The sequence below is a fragment of the Barbatula barbatula genome (genome assembly GCF_947034865.1).
Source record: "Barbatula barbatula genome assembly, chromosome: 24".
Lineage (NCBI taxonomy): Eukaryota > Metazoa > Chordata > Actinopteri > Cypriniformes > Nemacheilidae > Barbatula > Barbatula barbatula.
In genome coordinates this window covers 9,317,624-9,336,503 of record NC_136787.1, presented here as the reverse complement: position 1 = coordinate 9,336,503, position 18,880 = coordinate 9,317,624, and the positions used below count along the sequence as shown (strand labels likewise).

General features: G+C 38.4%; 1 protein-coding gene across 1 annotated transcript; it reads left to right on the top strand.

Annotated features, from left to right (window-relative positions):
* The first annotated feature begins 1,831 nt into the window (after window positions 1–1,831).
* dok2l (docking protein 2-like) lies at window positions 1,832–17,957 on the top strand. Its single transcript, XM_079449272.1, has 5 exons — window positions 1,832–2,187; window positions 3,280–3,576; window positions 3,671–3,779; window positions 15,075–15,247; window positions 15,484–17,957. Exons 1-5 carry the CDS (start codon window positions 2,128–2,130, stop codon window positions 16,321–16,323), a joined length of 1,479 nt encoding a protein of 492 aa, XP_079305398.1. The 5' UTR covers window positions 1,832–2,127; the 3' UTR covers window positions 16,324–17,957.
* The last annotated feature ends 923 nt before the right edge of the window (window positions 17,958–18,880 follow it).

The following is an 18,880-nucleotide window of genomic DNA, read 5'->3' as shown; positions in this document are numbered from 1 at the left end:
AACTGCAAATTCAAATATTAGAGGTCACGTGGAATTGTTTCTAATAATATCTAAGCGTGTTTGACTTTGCTCATTTGTAAGTTGAAAAATAAAGATGTCAAACTTTCGCAAAGGATTTTATGAGCTGTATTAAATGTTATTCTCGTTGCTACCATGCTAGTTTATCAGAATCCCGAAGATGTATTTCTGCGTACAAACTCTTGAATTAAGATGAATTCATTATAATATGACAACATAGTAACGGTGATATATTTTTAAGTTAAATAAAACGTTTTAACGTCAACGTACATACGTGATATTGTTCAGCGTGATTATTTTTGCATTAAAATTGAATGCATTAAATGCATAAAAAAATTGCAGTGTACATATGATATCGTACCAAAATGCAACAATAAGTGTACGTAAAATAATCAAGATTGGAAATGCCAATCTTACACCGTCTGTGTAAACATGTTTCTATTTTTTAACTAATATCACAATCATTACGAAAAGCCCACTCAGACATAATTAAATAAAGAAGAAAATATATCAAAACAATAGCCAGTTTGCCAATTACACATATTTCTTTTATCATTTTGTTTTACAATCAATAATTAAATATGTTATTTATTGAAATAAGAATCATGCATGAATAATAAAAAAAGCAAAACAAAGCAGAGACGACCACAGTAGTTTATTTTTTGCAAAGGCATCATGTAAGAGACCTGTCTGTAGATAGATAGATAGATAGATAGATAGATAGATAGATAGATAGATAGATAGATAGATAGAGAGAGAGAGAGAGAGAGAGAGAGAGAGAGAGAGATAGAGAGAGAGAGAGAGAGAGAGAGAGAGAGAGAGAGAGAGAGAGAGAGAGAGACAGATCGATTGTGCGACCATCCATTGAAATATTATTACAAAGATACAGAAATAAGTATTTATGGGAACCTTTTGTGATGCTGTGAGGTTGGTAACATCTGATGATCAAAGAACAATTTGATTTAAGTTATAGTGGTTTTAAGATGCGGAACCCGACAGGTTTCACACTCCACCAAACCGTGAAAGATCCACGGCTTACTGTGGAAGTTTCACTCTAGTTTTCGAACAGCTCATTTAAAATGTTCACTGAAGTGAAAGAGAGTTGTGCAGGATTAGGTGATTTTTCACTCACAGTTCATGTTCCTTATTATTGTAATAGTTTTGTCACACAGACTCAAAATTACACTCTTACCAGTTTTGCAACTACCATTGTGGAACTTCTAATACATGCATACAAAGCTATATTTTCAAAGTAGAAAGAAATGTGCCTTGAACTCCTCTGATAGACAGACAGATTAGTTAGATTGGTCAAGTTTATTTAACTCATGTGATTGTTACACTTTAGGGGCAAGTTCAAGTCTTCAAAAATGTAGATTTAATTAAATGTTGGTAAGTGCTGTAATAACCCCTAACGGTCACAAAGGGGCACTATATGCATGCTCAAACCCTTATACCTAATGTTTGCAGTTGATATCCACTTCACATCAGACAGTTTCCTGACTGTCTTTCACATGACTAGTGTGTACGGACGTACATTTGATAAACAGGTCTGCACAATCTCTCCAGTATAATTAACTCAGCAAAAAAATATCATCAGATGACACACGCACACTTTGCATGCTCCATGAACCATTCTTTTACATCCTGGAAAAGGTTAATGTTTTAAAGGTCATTTGCATGTTAAACTAATTTTAGACTGATGCAATGATGCACCTTCATCTGCACAGCTTTCAGTATTCACCGCTTTTATACATAAGGACTATTTCCGCCTGATCATGTGATTGATTCTGTGGAAATGGTAGGATGTTAAAACAGTCACACGTTGTTCAGACGACTTGCAGTCTTCACCCGTTATATAGTGTCGAACAGGAAGAATCATACAAATAGGAAACGAGGCTACCACAACCATGCAGACACACACCCACTCATCTGACTTCTCCAAGTGACTGAATTAGACTTCATTTGAGACAGGAAGTAAGACTGACAGAAGTAGCTTAGGCCATTCACAACAAGTGCCACAGCAATGCATCTTAGCAAGCAAATTGGTTAAAAGCAAAAACCAAAGACAAGAAAGTGAGATAAATTGAAATAAAGTCCAGCTGACGAACTATGGAGGAGGACATCAGGAGAAGTGGGAAGCTTTACCTCCACCAGAAGCGCTTCGGAAAGGTGAGACTCCTTAGCGTTTCAGAATGTAAATGTTTTTACACAATTAAGAACTTTATTGTAATAAAACAAATATTTAAAAAGTTTGTCAAAATTCCACTTTATTCTTGACTGGTTGACAATTCGGCATGCGACACCGAGGTCACAAAGTACAAAGCTGCCATTGCCGTCACTGTCGTACAGTTTACTGACCACAATGGACGCAAAACAGAAAGTAAATACGTAAAATTATGTGCTTGGATGAAAAAATATATCTCAACTGTTAACTGATGCAATAAATAATAAGAAACAATTTTCAGACGGAAATTTAGGATACGGGTCTTTGCAAAGTAGGGATACCATTTTTTCAACAAAAGCGATGAAGAAGAATCCAAGATTTCAAGGTTAAGCATTGCTTGACACCTGCATATGTACTGTATGTGTATCATTATAAAAATTTTATGTCATGCTAGACCTTTTCTGAGAACATTTTATTTTACTTTTGTAGATACTTAACTGGGAGAAGGTAATTTATAAGGGCTGCTGTACAAAGTTCAAACAGATGTCTTAGAGGAGTCATTCAACTAGGGACATTTTCCACTGTTTGTTTTATGAAGCGTATATCTATCTATACAATTTTATTTCAAATCATGAACAGTGTGTGCAAGAAGTATATGAACACTTTAGAGAACAAAAGATCAACCCAAGTGACATCTATTTTAATGAAACACAGAAGCATAAACGATTCAACAAAATAATTTTGTTTGGTTTTAAATTATACAATAAACTACTTGAAAACAAAAACATTTAGACACTTTTAGGCAAATGTTTTACACTAGTTACTGTGATGTGATACACTTGCAGTTGACTTCATACTCTATATTCACTGAAAATAACCTTCGTTACCACAACAAATGGGCAAATAAAAGTTTGCTTTCAATGCATTTGTTTCTATATTAGTATTAAGCACACCCATTTGGTTTGCTACTTGTTTTTAACTGCAAAGCCATTCATACATTATATGAGTTATCAAATTTGTGGTAGCCTATTTGTTTAAGTTCCTAAAGAACACTACAAAAGCACATTACAGACTATAATGTGCATTCAATTTCTCAGAGATGGAGGAAGGTGTGGTGTGTGTTGGTGGCGGAGGGCAGGCGCAGCGTGGCGCGGCTGGAGCTCTACGAACACAAACAAATGTCCATTAAGGAAGGATCCAACAAACGCAAACCCGACTACAAACAGGTGATCAGGCTGAGGGAATGTATCAGGATATCAGAAAATGAGACGGACGGCTGCCCCAAAGACTGTGCCACTTTCATTCTGGAAACCACAGACAAACTATACGTGTTTGCAGCCGTCCGACCAGAAGCAGAGGAGTGGGTCAAGTGCCTCTGTGAGCAGGCGTTTCCTGTAGGTCACATTCAGTTACTGCATGACATGATGAATGTGATGATCATTAGTGGGTTTTGCTGATCATTTTTTTAAACCATTGCATGTTTTACAGGAAACACAGAATGAGCCAAGATTACTAAAACAGAGTGGGAATCTCTCTGAACCTGAGAGAGGTTGCAGAGAAATGCAGGAAAACTCCCTCTATGACACAGCAGACAGTGGTAAGGTGCTAGACACGATGAAATTACATTATTTTGCTATTTTACAATGTTTTCACTCTGAACCGGGAATAAATAATAATTATTAATAGAATAAATAAATACAATATAAAAAATAATAATTAAAAAGTGTGTGAGCAATTTTGTACAATTTTAATGAGAAAATTGTTCTGCTGAGATTAAGCCTGTACTTGGGGAATTTTGTTCAGCTTCATCTTTGTAAGATATCAAAAGTGTCTGCCAAATGCATAAATGTAAATTTAAAATCAGCTACAGTAACTCCCTCATTCAAAAGGCCATATCTTGATTTTTCAAGTCTCAATCATTTCAGGCCTATATCGAATCTGCCATATCTTTCCAAGATTCTTGTGAAAATTGTGTTGACTCAGTTGCAATCACATATGATATTGAATAATATCTAGAAAATTCCAATCAGGTTTTAAGTCTAAACACACCACGGAAACTGCACTTTCAAAAGTAGTAAATTATATTCTATTAGAAAGGGAATGCTGTGGCTTTGGTGCTTTTAGACTTAAGTTCTGCATTTGACATGGTTGACCACAAAATCCTGATTTCTAGGTGGAAGAGTTGTGTGGGGCTACGGGGCACGTTGTTGAAATTGTTTCAAACTTTTTAACACAGGAGTTTTTCTGTCTCTTAAGGCCAACACAGTTCATCCTCAAACCCACTTGCTTGTGAGGTGCCTCAGGGCTCAATTCTCACCCCTGTTTTATTTTCTATATTTATGCTTCCGATGGGGGCTATCTTTGAGAAATGCAGAGTGTCTTTCCACATGAACGCGGATGATACTCAGCTTTATTTTCCCTTGCAACATAAAAGCAAGGAATCCTTAGAACCTCTGCAGCATTGTTTGAATGAACTACAAACATGGTTAAAGCAGAATTTCTTACTGTTTAATGAAAACAACTGAAATCAAAGTTTTGGTGTAGAGTCATATGAGGACTATGCCCCTTAATTTGGCCATCTCTCCTCTTAAATGACACCGTGTGCTAAAAATCCTGGTGTTCTTGTCTATTGCAACCTTGGTTTTGAGAAACAAATTAGTGCAGTGGTCAAATCAACCTTCTTCCACTTACGGTGGAAGTACATGTATATACAGTACACAGTACATGTAATGTAATTTAAATGAATTCTCCACCTAGTTTATTCATTATTGTTGAATATCACTTTGTATCGTCTCACGGTCACAGGTAATATTAGTGTCAGTGGAGGAACAGAGAGAGAGATGCTATTTTTGTTTGTCCTATTGCAAGGTCGAACACGCTCTTTTTCAAGCGAAACCTCGGGCCTGAATCAACCTGCCCATTTGGGCCACAGGTGGCCAACCTTGGTTCCATTAAAGGACAGAAATGAGGGGACACTGTTTTCAGGTGTATGTATAGAGAGAGCGCATTCAGGGGCGACGACAAATGAAATGAAGCAGAGGGATGCAAGCTGTCCTCAGATTCACCCAAGGCGACTTCCTATTGACTTCCTGCTTTATCCTTCTCATTTCGCTGAAGACGTTTTATTGGCCCACGTGTATTATTGAAGGGGCTAAACTTTTGTAAGGGATGTGTTCAGTGTGGTAAGGACCTCTATGGGATGTTTTTAGTGACGGTTGCTAAGGCAAGCAAACAGGGTTTGAGACTTGAATAAACGTCAATACGAAAAATGTAAGTGCGCTTCCTCAAAAGGAGTGCTTATATAATTAGGGTTTCGAGCCCGAAGGGCTGAAAACCTATTGTTTTTGTAGTGATTTTTCTTCTTCTTCTTCTTCTTCTTCTTCTTCTTCTTCTATTTTTCCGCCTTAAAACACGTCGCCCAGCCCAAACCGTCAATCGTAGAAACTTTAGACTTTGTCAGTTGGTTGTATCTGTGCAGGTTACTCAGATACAGTGAACCAGCCAAATCGGCCCATAGGTGGCTCTATAGCGATGGCCAATGCGTTTGGACTCAATGCTCGTAAACCGGATGTCGCACAACAAAGTGTTTGGTGTCATTGGAATCCTTGGTATGCAAATGTTTCCGCTAATTTGCATTTTATAAAAAAAAATGAACTAGTCCCTGGATTTTTGCCCGATCGGAACCAAACCAACGCTGATGACTTCTGTGGAGTGTGAATGTAAATCAGTGGTTCTTAACCTGGGTTCGATCGAACCCCAGGGGTCCGGTGAGTCAGTCTCAGGGGTTCGGTGGAGGTCAAGACACACACCCGACTCATATGATTCGTGATGACACGCCCCGATTGGCCATCATTGGCTGCAGGTGATCACACAACATCGCTTGGCCTATCTGTGCTGCAGGGAATTTGGTGCGCTCAGTAGTTGACTTGTGACTGTCCTGATGGTACGTCGTGTGATTTCGTTCTTAATATTTGAATCCCTTCATACTAACTATGTCGAGCAAAAAAAGAATTTGGTCGGACGAATATGTACAATATGGATTCACATGTATAACGAAACGTGGTGGGAGTCAGCGTCCTAACTGCATGATTTGCAATTCTAGTCTAGCACCGGCAAAACTAGGAGAACACTTCCTTAACCTGCATGGAGATGGAAAAATGTTTGAATGGTTTTGTTCTTTAAAACACAGTGATGTTGATGCACGGTTCATTTTGTGCACCAGTAAAATATATACCTATGTTTTGGATTTGAAAAATATCTTATTTAATTTTTCCATTTACGAAGGGTTCGGTGAATGCGCATATGAAACTGGTGGGGTTCAGTACCTCCAACAAGGTTAAGAACCACTGATGTAAATATTTATTGAAAAAAACTTTCAGCGTCGCTAGGGGGCATCAAAACATCAAAGCCGGAAGTAGCCTATTTCACTATTTCACGCTTCTGTCGATCAAACGGTTCGTGAGTTATCGCTGATGATGTTAAAAACCTACTTTCGCGAACTAGTCCTTGGTTTTTCAACCGATCGGAACCAAACCAATGCAGATGACTTCTGTGGAGTGTGAATGTAAATAATCATTGAAAAAAAGTTGAAATTTCCTTTCACCGTCGCTTAGGCACGTCAAAACTTTAAATGGGCGGAGCCTATCACATTAAAATGGCCATAAATCCAGAACGGATTAACACATCATCATGGGGCTTGTAACATATGTGTAGACCATCACTCCGAGGTCACCTACAAAAGAAGGTGGCGTTTGGACACTAGGTGCCGCTAAAACACAAAAAATGGCAAAATTGACGCATATTTCATTTCTTAAACAATTGTGCATCACGTGATCATTTGACATTTACACAAACTAATGATATCTTACGATAGTCCTCCACATTCTGAACAACTTTGCCTCTTGATCCATTGATGTCAATCAAACGGTTCACGAGTTATTGGTGACGATGTTAAAAACTTACTTTTGCTAACTAGTTCTTTGATTTTCAAGCAATTTCAAAATTTCCACCACAGTACAATTCTCTGGACTCTCTAGGTCAATAATGATTAAAAACATGTTGAGTTTTTTTTGTTGTGTGACCATTACAGGGTCCTTTATTATATTAACGTGAAGAATGTACGTTAAAGGTCGCTACTCCTTAATAAATAATCCAACTGACTTGCAATTAAGTAGTATAATACATATGAAGAACCCTGAAGGAATGTTTGAGACCGTATACTTATGAGCTTCGCGTGATTCTCGTCTCATCTACCCGAGGATTGCTGCTTAATCCTGTCATTTTTCTGTGTGTAGGACTTTGATCCGTCGTGGGTGTGTTGGGGAGTGCCCCCTGAGCCTGTTCAATGATGTCACAGTGCCTTGGATGGCTCAGATGACGAGAAACCCGTTATTACTGCTTGCAGTTATATTTCTTTATTATATTTGCTTTCACGCCAGCGACGTTATGATCAGGCTTCAGTATCGCTTCTTTCAAGTAATTTTTTGTTTGTGTACAATTCACGGCGTACGAATTCATACGAATAAGACACCGCGTAAAATAGTCACGAATTCTCATGAGATCAGATTGAACTTTCGACTTGGCTCCCAAATAAAAAAAGACACCTTTAAGATGAAAGTTTAAGATGTGAAATTTGGATCTCTGTTGGTCAAAGTTTTACTGCTATGTGAAGTATCAGATCCAAAGGGTTTTGTTAAACAAATACGAACTTTCCAGGAACTTGCATTCACACGTTTTGCATAGATACAAATAGAAGTACAAGGAAAACCACAGTGGAACGGACTAGAAGCTTATGTCACACAAAACTTGCGGAAAGGTGCGTAATGCTCTATTGTGTGTGTGCAGTTTATTTTGGTAGAGTTCATGTAGCTGAAATGAGCCGTTGGCCTACAGAGGAGCTTTTACTTCTGCTTTGTGGGTGAAATACCCCAGCAGAGTGTTAAAGTGTTTTAAAGGTAAACATGCAGACAAAGTGGCGGTTTTGTTTTTCTGAAAGCCAGCTCTTGAACATAAGTTAAGGGCAGGTCTGTTTTTGAGCTGTGACACATCACACCCTCATTTTTCTGTACTCTTGACATTGCTAATAACAAGTAGTGCTACGCTTTAAAAAGTTACAATGTCCTTGTAGCATTAAGTCATTATATATCTTCATCTCTACAAATGTTTCTTTGGAAATTAAGAAATTCTTTATTTTCGTCGCTTTTTTTGGGTGGGGGAGCTCAATATAGCTGTCAACAAACTTGAAATGCATTTCAGTCTAGCTGCCTCTCTCCTAAATCCAATGTGATGGTGAGTTTAAAGAGACCAGCCAGAGGTCGGGCTCGCAGCAGTTTAGGGATAATTGGATTGCAACCACTCTCTGACAGATTTGATTGGACGAGCAAGAATGTTTTGAGTCGTATGGTTGTGGGTGGTGTTTGCTTAACTAGTTTAACTTCAGAAAATAAACTCAGAGCAAGTGTAATCTACAAAGCACCGTCTATTAGGCACCAAATTTCTTGCGGGCAGTTTTTTCTGTTTATATGGTTTATGGTTTACATAACTCTTTAAACCACCTAAATGATTCATTGGTAAATATTACTAGCATGATAGACCTATATTACATTAAAACAAGTATAGTAAACAACACATATTATTCAAGGATATCTCTTGGCAGTCCAATCAAAATAAGTCACATGATGTTACAAATGAGAAATACGTTTATGTCACAGTAAAAATGGTAGTAAAGAAAATAAGTAGTGAAGAGATGTGAATCCTGGTATTTGTACACAAAGGTGAACGACAAATATTTAAATCAGATGAAGGTTTGATACAAGAAGTGCTGTTCTAAGGTATCAAAATAAGTGTGGGAGTTCCTCTTGTCTATTTCCAGCCTAGAGATGCTTGCTATGTAAACCCATGCTCCAGATTGGAAGAAAGTAGTTGCTTTCTGTCTCTGATGTTCGAGAGTAGAGATAGTATCAGCAGCTCGCAGGAATGCATTTATCTTGCCTTACCTCAACTAGACGCCCCAGACTCATCTGCAGAATTCAATGTACAGTCCACCAAATAACCTGGAATATTAAAAGTATCTTATTAATGCATGTATTGTCGTTTCACATTAAGGTGAACTGCACACTGGTCTGGTGTGGTGTCTTGAATAATACCGCAGGTGCTGCTGCGGTTTCAGCGTGCCTTTGATAGCTCTGTCGGCTTTAAACATGAAACATGAACAGAAAACTACTTTTAACCGTGCATTGTTGGAAATTAGCTTACTGATTGTTGTTGCGGATTAAAGAATAAAATGTAAATACCATTAAACAGGGGTAATTTCTATTTTGAAAATGTCTTTATTATAAATAAATCGATAAAATAAACAGCATTGTGCCATCTGAAGCTATATAAATACGTTTTCTTCTTTTGAGTGTTTTCTTAACTTGTTTTGTGTTTATGTTTGGGGGATGAAAGGGTGTTCAACAGCATGATTTTCTATACATAATAAAAAATTATGCATTTTTACATCACATAGGACATTTACACGCTCTTTAAAATGGTCACCTTAATAAATCTTGTCCCACATAAGTAAAACATCAAATTATAAATATGAAATGAATACAATTAATAAGAAATATTAATAGGAAATATCAACAGAGCTATCTGACACATCATGTATATAATCTTAGTGATATATATATAGAAATGTAGGACATATAAAAAATGCATAAACTTGTTTTGTCATGTACCTGTTTTATTTTACCATTTTATTTTGTATATCAACAGGATATATTCCTATAAAACATATGTTTTAGAAATATTGAAACAAGATTTTCATATGTAAAATGTATTTGGTGTTATGTCATTTCCTGTTATAGTCTGATCCATGTTCTTTTGCATTTCTGTTTATCGTTGACCTGCTCTAGTGTTTCCGCTGTTCCTTGCTTTCCTGATTCCCAAGTGTAGAAATTCCACAACATGGATGTTGTCTAGTGTTGTTTATTGTTGGAATGTGTTGCTCCTGTTGAGTGTTTCATGTTGTTGCATTATGTTTTTTTAATAATTCACCTCAAACTGCAAACACATCCTTCACCGCATATTTTAGAATATCATGTTGCATTCATAGTTTAAAAAATACACCATCAAATCAAAGATTATTTTAAATAAATAACCATAGGAATTTGTTTTAAACGAATATCCTTAAGCTGCCAAACACTTCATAGCAAATTTCTCACGGGTATAGTGCACTTCATCAGTTGTCGAGCCCAAATAGTACGGTTTTCATTGCATGACTCATGCGCATGCACAATATTGCTACCCTACAAAACACGCAGCTAATTAATGTATCATCTTTTCTGGTCTGCGTCATGTGCTGATGAACAGAGGTCTTTAAGACTGTTTTAACCAGTGACCCGACAATCAGTGACCCGCTGCTGATTAACACTCGAAAGATCTCTTCAGACACCCTTGAAAGTCAATTTACCAGAAATGAACACATAAAAGTAATTGTTTCGTCCTCCTTTGTTCCAAAGTTCAGATCAAATGTGGAAATAAAACAGAAGGGGCTTGTCAAGAAGTTCTATTTTTCCAAAGTAAAAAAATGGACGACAGCGTTATTAAAATCAAGGGTGCTCTAGATGATTAAAATGCTGCCTGTGTTTTCAGCTTTAGAATATTTTGGAATTTACATTTTAATTTTTGCATTTGGCAGATTTTGTTTTAGTTATGCTGCATTCAAGTTATACAATTTATCAGCATTTGTGATTCCTGGGAATCGAGCCCACAACCTCATCTACAAGAACATTGTAACAAAAAGCAAATGCTCCTCAAAATAAAAGATTGTGAAAACTACAATAATCAGCATAAAGTTTCTCTCTCAAAATAAAAAGTTTCACACGTGACACTAACAATAGCACAATAACCTCCAGTGAGTCAGCCAGGTTAAGGGAGTCATGCATAATACCGCCTGTGTCTCCAGATAGTAGGAGAAGCGCGCACGGCGGCGTGCAGATCTCTCCCCGAGCGATGCTGCAAACTAGCATGAGCAGGAGAAACAAATAAATCTGACATCCACAGTCATGGGTGAGGCTTCCCAGGGCATCAAGCCAGCAGTCTGAGAGCTTGTTTCATCCGGGAAGTTGTAGAGGCTCGGAAAATGACAGCTGTGAACATTTTGCCAAGTAACAAAGGCTGAAGTTAGACAGGACTGCCTTCTCTGACTTTCCTCTGCTCCTGTGGACATCCAGTTTTGAATTTCAAAGCTTTCTACAGAGAAAAAGCAGTGGATCGTGTACCCTGCTGACTTTCAGTGCAACTCCACTGTATGTGTCAGTGACGCAAATGATAAAACATGCTGCGATTCTGTTTTGGCTGATGGAAAGTTCATAAGTAGGGATATTGGAAGCGGATGCAAATATTAAAAGGTGCTCTATTGACTTCATGATGCGTTCAAGTCATGTCAGAATAATCAGATTTATCAGCTCAGTGCACATGAATGCCAATATAAAGTCATACTGTATTCATCAGTAGGAAACCAAATACTTTTTTTCTAGTCCAGGATAGTTCACCCAACAATACAACTCTGTCTTTTTTTCACTAAAACCTTTATATGACTTTTTCTTATGTGGAACACAAAATAAGTTGTTTTGAGAAATGTCTCAGTGGTTTTGTGTCCATAAAATGGAAGTCAATACCAACATCCTTTAGGATATCTTCTATTGTGTTCTGCAGAAGAAATAAAGCTGTGTTTTGAACAACATGAAGGTGAATTAATGATGAATGAACTTTCTTATTCAGGTGAACTATCCCTTTAAGCCCTAATTTTCCGATTTGGGTTGTGTCATATAGTTCTGAAAGAGAATCGAAAACACATTCATATTTGAAACAGAATATTTCAATAATTCTGAATAATAATAGTAAATTTGAACAGTGCAATTCAGTTTATATGCATTCTATGTACTGTTGATAAAGCACGCTGGCGATATGTTAGCCTGCTTTGTGATGTCACAGACTTGTGCAACAGGACCTCGTTTAAGTTAAATAAAGGGTTATAAAACTGCCCAAAAGTTCTATTTTATTCAGAGAATACATCTATGCATACTCCATTATAATTATTCCTTCTGAATGTTATTAACATTTTTTAACCTTGTTTATTAAAGTTTTCTTATTTAATAATTTTCCAAGTGCACTGTTGCAAAACATTTTAACAGAGAACATTTAAATTGATGATAAATTAAATAAAAAAGTATTACAAAATATCACATCGAGCTAAATAACAGCAACTGGAGCCAAGAATAAAAACTACATGGGGACTCTTATATTGCTGCTATCCTTCGAAACCTTGTTTCCCCATATTTCCATATTTTTATGCTTTGCCTGCACCGGGGTGGAGGGGCTAGTCACCCTATCCATATTTCTGCAAAGCAGGATGCCATACAGACTCCCTACATAACTACAAGCAGATAAAAGATGATAGCTACCTCTTAGCAAACAAATATATTGAAACCAGTTGTCAGAAGAATTTACTGGGTGCACTCCGTGATGACTTGGGTTCGGATTCAGACAGCCAAGCATAATAAATTAGATCTCCATGTTGTGTGGCTAGACCTTTCAAATGCTTATGGGTCTGTCCCCCACCAGCTCATCAGGTTTGCCCTCAACTTCTTTCATATCCCACCATGTAATACCACCCTGAAGTTTTGTGATATCACCTCATCGACAGTCCTGAAGATGGACACAAAGGCAAATAAATATATCCGGAAGTGGCTTGGCCTTCCCCGATGCATGTGCACCTCTGCTCTATTAGGGATGAACACACAGACGCTTCCGATGAAAACCATCTGCTTGGGCTGCAAACTGGAAAAGGTTAGGCTGCTGCTTGAGCTTAAAGACTCTCCCCATCTGGTGGTACAAAATTATAATGGCCGTGTTCGTACAGGAAGCAAATAGGAAGCACCACAAGCAGTGCATCAGGCCATTACTTGTCTGAAACACCAAGAGGTTTTGGGACTAGTCCAGCATGGCAGGGCAGGGCAGGCTTCGGATAGACAACAGCAACCAGCATGTGATCCATAGCTACAAAGATAGAGAAGAAAAAGCTTATTGTCCAGGAGGTAACGAAGGAGGAGGAAGAAAGTTACAGGGTCAGAGCAGAGAGACAATCCCAGCAAGGGAAATTAACAACCTGGGAGGCAGTAATTGAAAGGACCATCACATTGGAGGATATGTGGAAGCTGCCCCAAGCAAGGTTAAGTTTCCTGATCAGGGCTACGAACGATGCCCTCCCAAGACCCCAGAACCTGGGGTTTCACTGGTACTGCATAGAACAAATTTGCCAGCTGTGTGGCCCCTGGAGTCCCAGTCTACAACACATCCTCTCCGGCTGTAAGACGGCTTTGACTCAGGGCCGGTACCAGTGGCGCCACGACGTGTCCTACGGAAGATAGCAGAGGTCAGTGAAAGCACGTAAAGTTTAAGTGAACAAAGCCAGTACGGCATCAGTATACCAGCTTACCCAATTTGTCAAGCAAGGGGTAGAGGAGCTAGACAGCTTCTTACTGGAGCTCAGTGGTAAGAGCATTGCGTTAACAATGCAAGATTGTGGGTTTGATCCCAGGGGATTGCAGATACCTTTGTAAAATGTATATGATATAGCAATGTAAGTCGGTCTGGATAAAAGTGTTTAAAATGTACTGGAGATGTCCCTGTTGTTACCGGAAGGTGAGTGGGACCTGAGAGACGACAGGATAGAGGCAGTGTTTGAGAAGAAAAGGGAAAAGTATGCAGAGCTTGCATCTGCATGCACGCAAGCTGGGTGGAGAGCATATACCTTTCCAGTGGAGGTTGGCTACAGAGGATCCTCCGCACAGTGATTAACAGCTGCAGAAGGCCTTGAAAGACCTGGCGGAGGAGGCAGAGCAGGGGAGCCTTTGGCTCTGGCTACGCAGAAAATAATAGGCTCGGGAACAATTGGATCCTAGGTTATCTGGAGGGGGTAGAAGGGAAGCATCTGGGATTAAAGAGAGCGAAACATCAAGGACGGGTCACTCCCGGCTGATGACCCTACAGATGTCTGATGTCCGCGAGTGGCTGCCCTAGGTAGTGGTGCTGGATCTAGTATTTGGACGGGACGGAGACCTCGCTGCGGTTCTCTTGGGTCAAGGTGGGATGGCTGCTGTCCGAGAAGGAGTGGAGGAGTCGCCACCGTTGGCAATGGGCCGGAGCCTGCTGCCGTCCGCCATGAAGGGGTGGAGCAGGGAATGGGGGACTTGCTGTCAGCTGCCCTAGGATGCCATTTTAAGTTTGTTTTATTGTTTGTTTATTTACAAATTAAAGATTGATTTACGTTCGCCGGTTCCCGCCTCCTTCCTTCCTTTTATTGAACTTGTTACAGTCACACTTTATGTTTGTCACTGGGTTTTGGAAATATATAACCAATATAAAGTTTTAAAAAGTGCTTGTCAACACAGTATTTAATCATTTCAAAAGTACAGTGTTTCTTTAATTTGAAAATCCAAGGTTTTGGAAAGACAGCGATGATATGTTACATTTCAGGCAGATATTTTATTGATCACCCTTTTGACTTTTTATACACTGCACTTGCAATGCTTTTTGTTTAAAGTTTAAAAGGATAGTTCACCCAAAATAAAAATTCTGTCATCATTTACTCATCCTCTTGTCATTTCAAACCTGTATGACTTTCTTTTGCAGAACACAAAAATAGATATTTTGAAGAAAGCTGGTAACACTTCTGCAGGTTTGCAGGTTTGAATTGAGGAAGTGATGACAGAATTTTCATTATTGGATGACCTGTCCGTTTGAAGTATTAAGAAATGTTCTGCTTGAAAATTGTGAGATTTTGACTAGATGTCTTTTTTCATTTTGTTTCTCTAACAATCCTGATGGATCTTTTGTTCTGCAGTTCGAGAGTTTGTGGTCATAGCAGTGAGTACAGAGGCTTCTGTTCGTTGCAATCTTTATGGACAATATATTCTGACAGCCCAGCGTGACTGTTTACTTCTGAAGGACTCCAACACAAGGAAAGTGCTCCTTAAATGGCCATTCTGCTCTGTCAGAAAGTTTGGCCGAGACACGGTAAGCATCTTAAAAATATTTTGAGATAAATCACGTTTGTGTGAGTCACAGTAAAGACATTGTGCAGGTGTAAATGTTGTGTAAACTTTCTTAATGTAGCCGTATTAAATTTTATTTGCATGCTTTCCTCGTGGGAAATAAGCGTCCTGTCTTCGTCACCGCTTGAGTAATTGTGGAAAACAACTGTGGTCTCAAAATAGATCTCATAAGTTTCTCTTCTTCTTTTTTCTTCCCAGCTGTCTTTCTCTTTTGAGGCAGGCCGCAGATGTGAGTCCGGTGAGGGGGATTTTGAGTTTGCGACCCATCAGGGTGAACAGATATTTAGCATTGTCAGCGAAGCAATCCAGCATCTCCCCAACACCTCAGCAGCAAAACAGAGCGGCATCACCCATGAGGTCCAAAGCAGAGAAATCACTGATATAATATATGATGACATCAATCCATCAGAACGTTCTTGTCCATCACAGCAACCAGTTCAGCATCCAACAAAAATGCTCATCGCTACCACGAGGAGCTTGTCTTTGAATGCGATGCAACCTTTGTGTCAAGTGACAAGTATCAAAACCAACAGCGAGAATGAGGAACCGGTGTACGCCATAGTGACAAAAGCTCAGCCAAAATCAACTTCCCCCACAGCCCCTCACATGCACTGGCAAAACCTTAGAAAAGCTGTCCATCAGTTTGAACCTCCACAAGACTTTTGCACGGCCGACACAGATATTTTGAAGTCTGCTTTCGTGGCTCCCCATGAAGATGGAGAGAATGATGAGACGGCGACCAGACAAGACTCCACTGACTTGTTGAGTGATTCTATCCACCAATTAGCAATTAATGATGCATTAAAGACCATGGCCGAAGAAGCAATTTACGCAGATCCACAGGACCTCGAACCCAGTGCTGAGAGTGATGTCGATGCTGTTTACGATGAACCAGAGGAGGTCATCAGGAGTAATCAAAGAGCTCAAGATGGGGCGGACCCCTCAGCCGAGTTTGATTTCTTCTATATCCCTGACACTCTCTCAACACACGTCATGGCTGCCCGATCCAGCCCTAGTCAAAGTATAGATGACATATGATCAGAATATGACAATTTGATGTTGATGGGAAGGCGATTGTAAAATGCCATGATTGTATCTTTGAAATCATAAAAACATGGGCAACATTCGCGTGGATAGCATAATTTATTTGCACAATATGTTTAACAACGGATTACGGTATTCAAATCCAGTCATGACGCAAAAATGCAGTTTGCAAAGTGCAATTCACTTAGCAGTCTCTCCAAGAAACACATGGCATACTGTGGAAGTGCGCCTGGTTACAGCATGAATGTGAATTATTTATCATTTGAAGGAATTGTTCACCAAAATATCAACACTGTCTTGTAATCCAGAATGAGACGACCAACGTTAAAATTAACAAGATGCACCACTGAAATGAGTAAGAATCGAGAGTGAAGGCAACACCCAATATGGCCGGTCTCAAAGGAAGTCCTGCATTCTAATAAAAGAAGCCAATCAAAGCCAAGACTGGCGATTCTCTGGGGCGGGGCTCTCACCCGTGCTAACCCTGCTAATGGGACCTCAAAAAGGTGTTTTTTAGCACAATTTTAGCGTAGCAAACACATTTTATGATACAGTTGACATCAAAATTAATATTTAGGTCAGAAATAAGCCACCTAATTGTGATTTTTGCCAGCAATTTATAAAATGTCTAAAACGTCTTATAGTTGTCTAACTATGATTTTGGGGAAAGCTCCCCAGATCGATGTGATGACATGTTGATAAAAAAGATTCAATTGAATTCAGCTGAAGAAAAGAAAAATCATATACATCTGAAAAGGCATAACAATGAGTCATTTATGAGACAATTTTCATATTTGAGTGAACTATTCCTTTAAAGAACCACTGCTGTTCTATCTATCTTTTTAAACAAAATGTTTCTGCTTCTGTTATCAAATATCAGTTTTGTTACAATCTATAACCCATCTAATATACATAATCTACATACAGGCGGCTGGGGAATAAAACGCTGAAATATTCTGCACGAAAGTGGCACTGTTTAGTGAAATCACCCATGGGCCATATTTTCTTCGAAAAAAAACGATGCATTTCCGAACTCATCTATTATGCCTTTACTTCAGTGCCTCTTCCAGGAACTCTTTGATTGCTAGCTAGAGAAATGTTGAAGAAATCTACTTGGCTGTAATGGAAGGGTAATAATTACAGTTGGTGGTAGATGAATTGGCAGTGGAATGAACTGGAGGGGCTCCTTCCTGTGCAGACTGATTTAATTAACAGTGCCGAGGGACCCGCGGCTTGAAACTTGATTGGGATCCCGACCTGCCTGAGAATGAAGATGTCACAGCATCCCATTCATCCGCTGTCTGTCACTCTGTCTGCAGAGATGGACGCCTGCTGTAGCGGACAAAATGATGGTGGAAGTGTGTGGGGACTTAATGTATTTTAAACTCTACTCAAAATGTGTGTGTTCCTTTTATCTCATGATGATTAATAAAGAAGATTGTAAATTATGTAGTTAAATAAAATAAGATTCTTCTTCATGCATAATTTATGGTGGGGATGCTTTTTGCCGATAGCCATTTTTTTCTTTTTACTTTATTTTGTGGCATAGTAAACATAATTGATGTTACGTTGAATCAATGTTAGTGATTAAACGCATCTAGAATAAAAGTTTGTGTTTACATCATTTATGTTTGTGTACTATGAGTAGTCATTTTGTATTTACAAAAACACACTTACACGCTTATATTTAGGGAAATTATATAATACAAACTTTTATAAACAACTTCAGTTATTGGTCATTATAAATGAATACATCTCAATATTTCCTAAATTTATATACATTTTTGTGTATGTGTTTGTGTAAATAAATACAAATGCAAATCAATGGTGTCATAAATATGCTCATTTGCACACAGTTGGATATACAGTTTTGTCTATATTACAGATTAGATATCTGGATCCATATTTCAAATATACTTTATTTGATCAAAACAGTAAAAGTTCATGTTGCATATTTTGTCAATCAGTATTCATTAGCTAGAAATGTTTAATACATTTTGTGAATTCATAACTTTACAACCTGCTAAGTTACTAAGTGAGATGCTTTAGAAATATATCAGTGAGAAAGATCCATTTCACATTGTAGTGTCACAAGACATAACACATTTTATCAGAATTTCACAGGTCTGCATTTTTATTACATTCTTACTCCAACTTGTAATGTAATAACTGACTGCCACTAGGGGGCAATCTCCCTCTCTCACGCCTGTAATTGACAAGGAGAATTTAGAATACTGTTTTGCAGATGTAAAACGTGAAACGATCAATTTAACATGAGTCTCCAGAGGAACCAGTGAGATCCGTGGCTCTGATCTGATTCGCATCCGGAAACATTGAAATGAAAACTATAGTCAACATGAAGTGTGATACTGTGTGTTCTCCTGAGAGGATTGGGTCAGGCAAAAATACAGTTGTGTGTGAAAAGACAATATTTTGGTTATTTTGTGTTTGGAAGGGTAAACACAAACTGAAATTACACTAGTTGTTATTTAAAACATAGCATATTCTTTTTCATTTTCCTGTAAATAATGACATAGTCTTCAAATTCCTT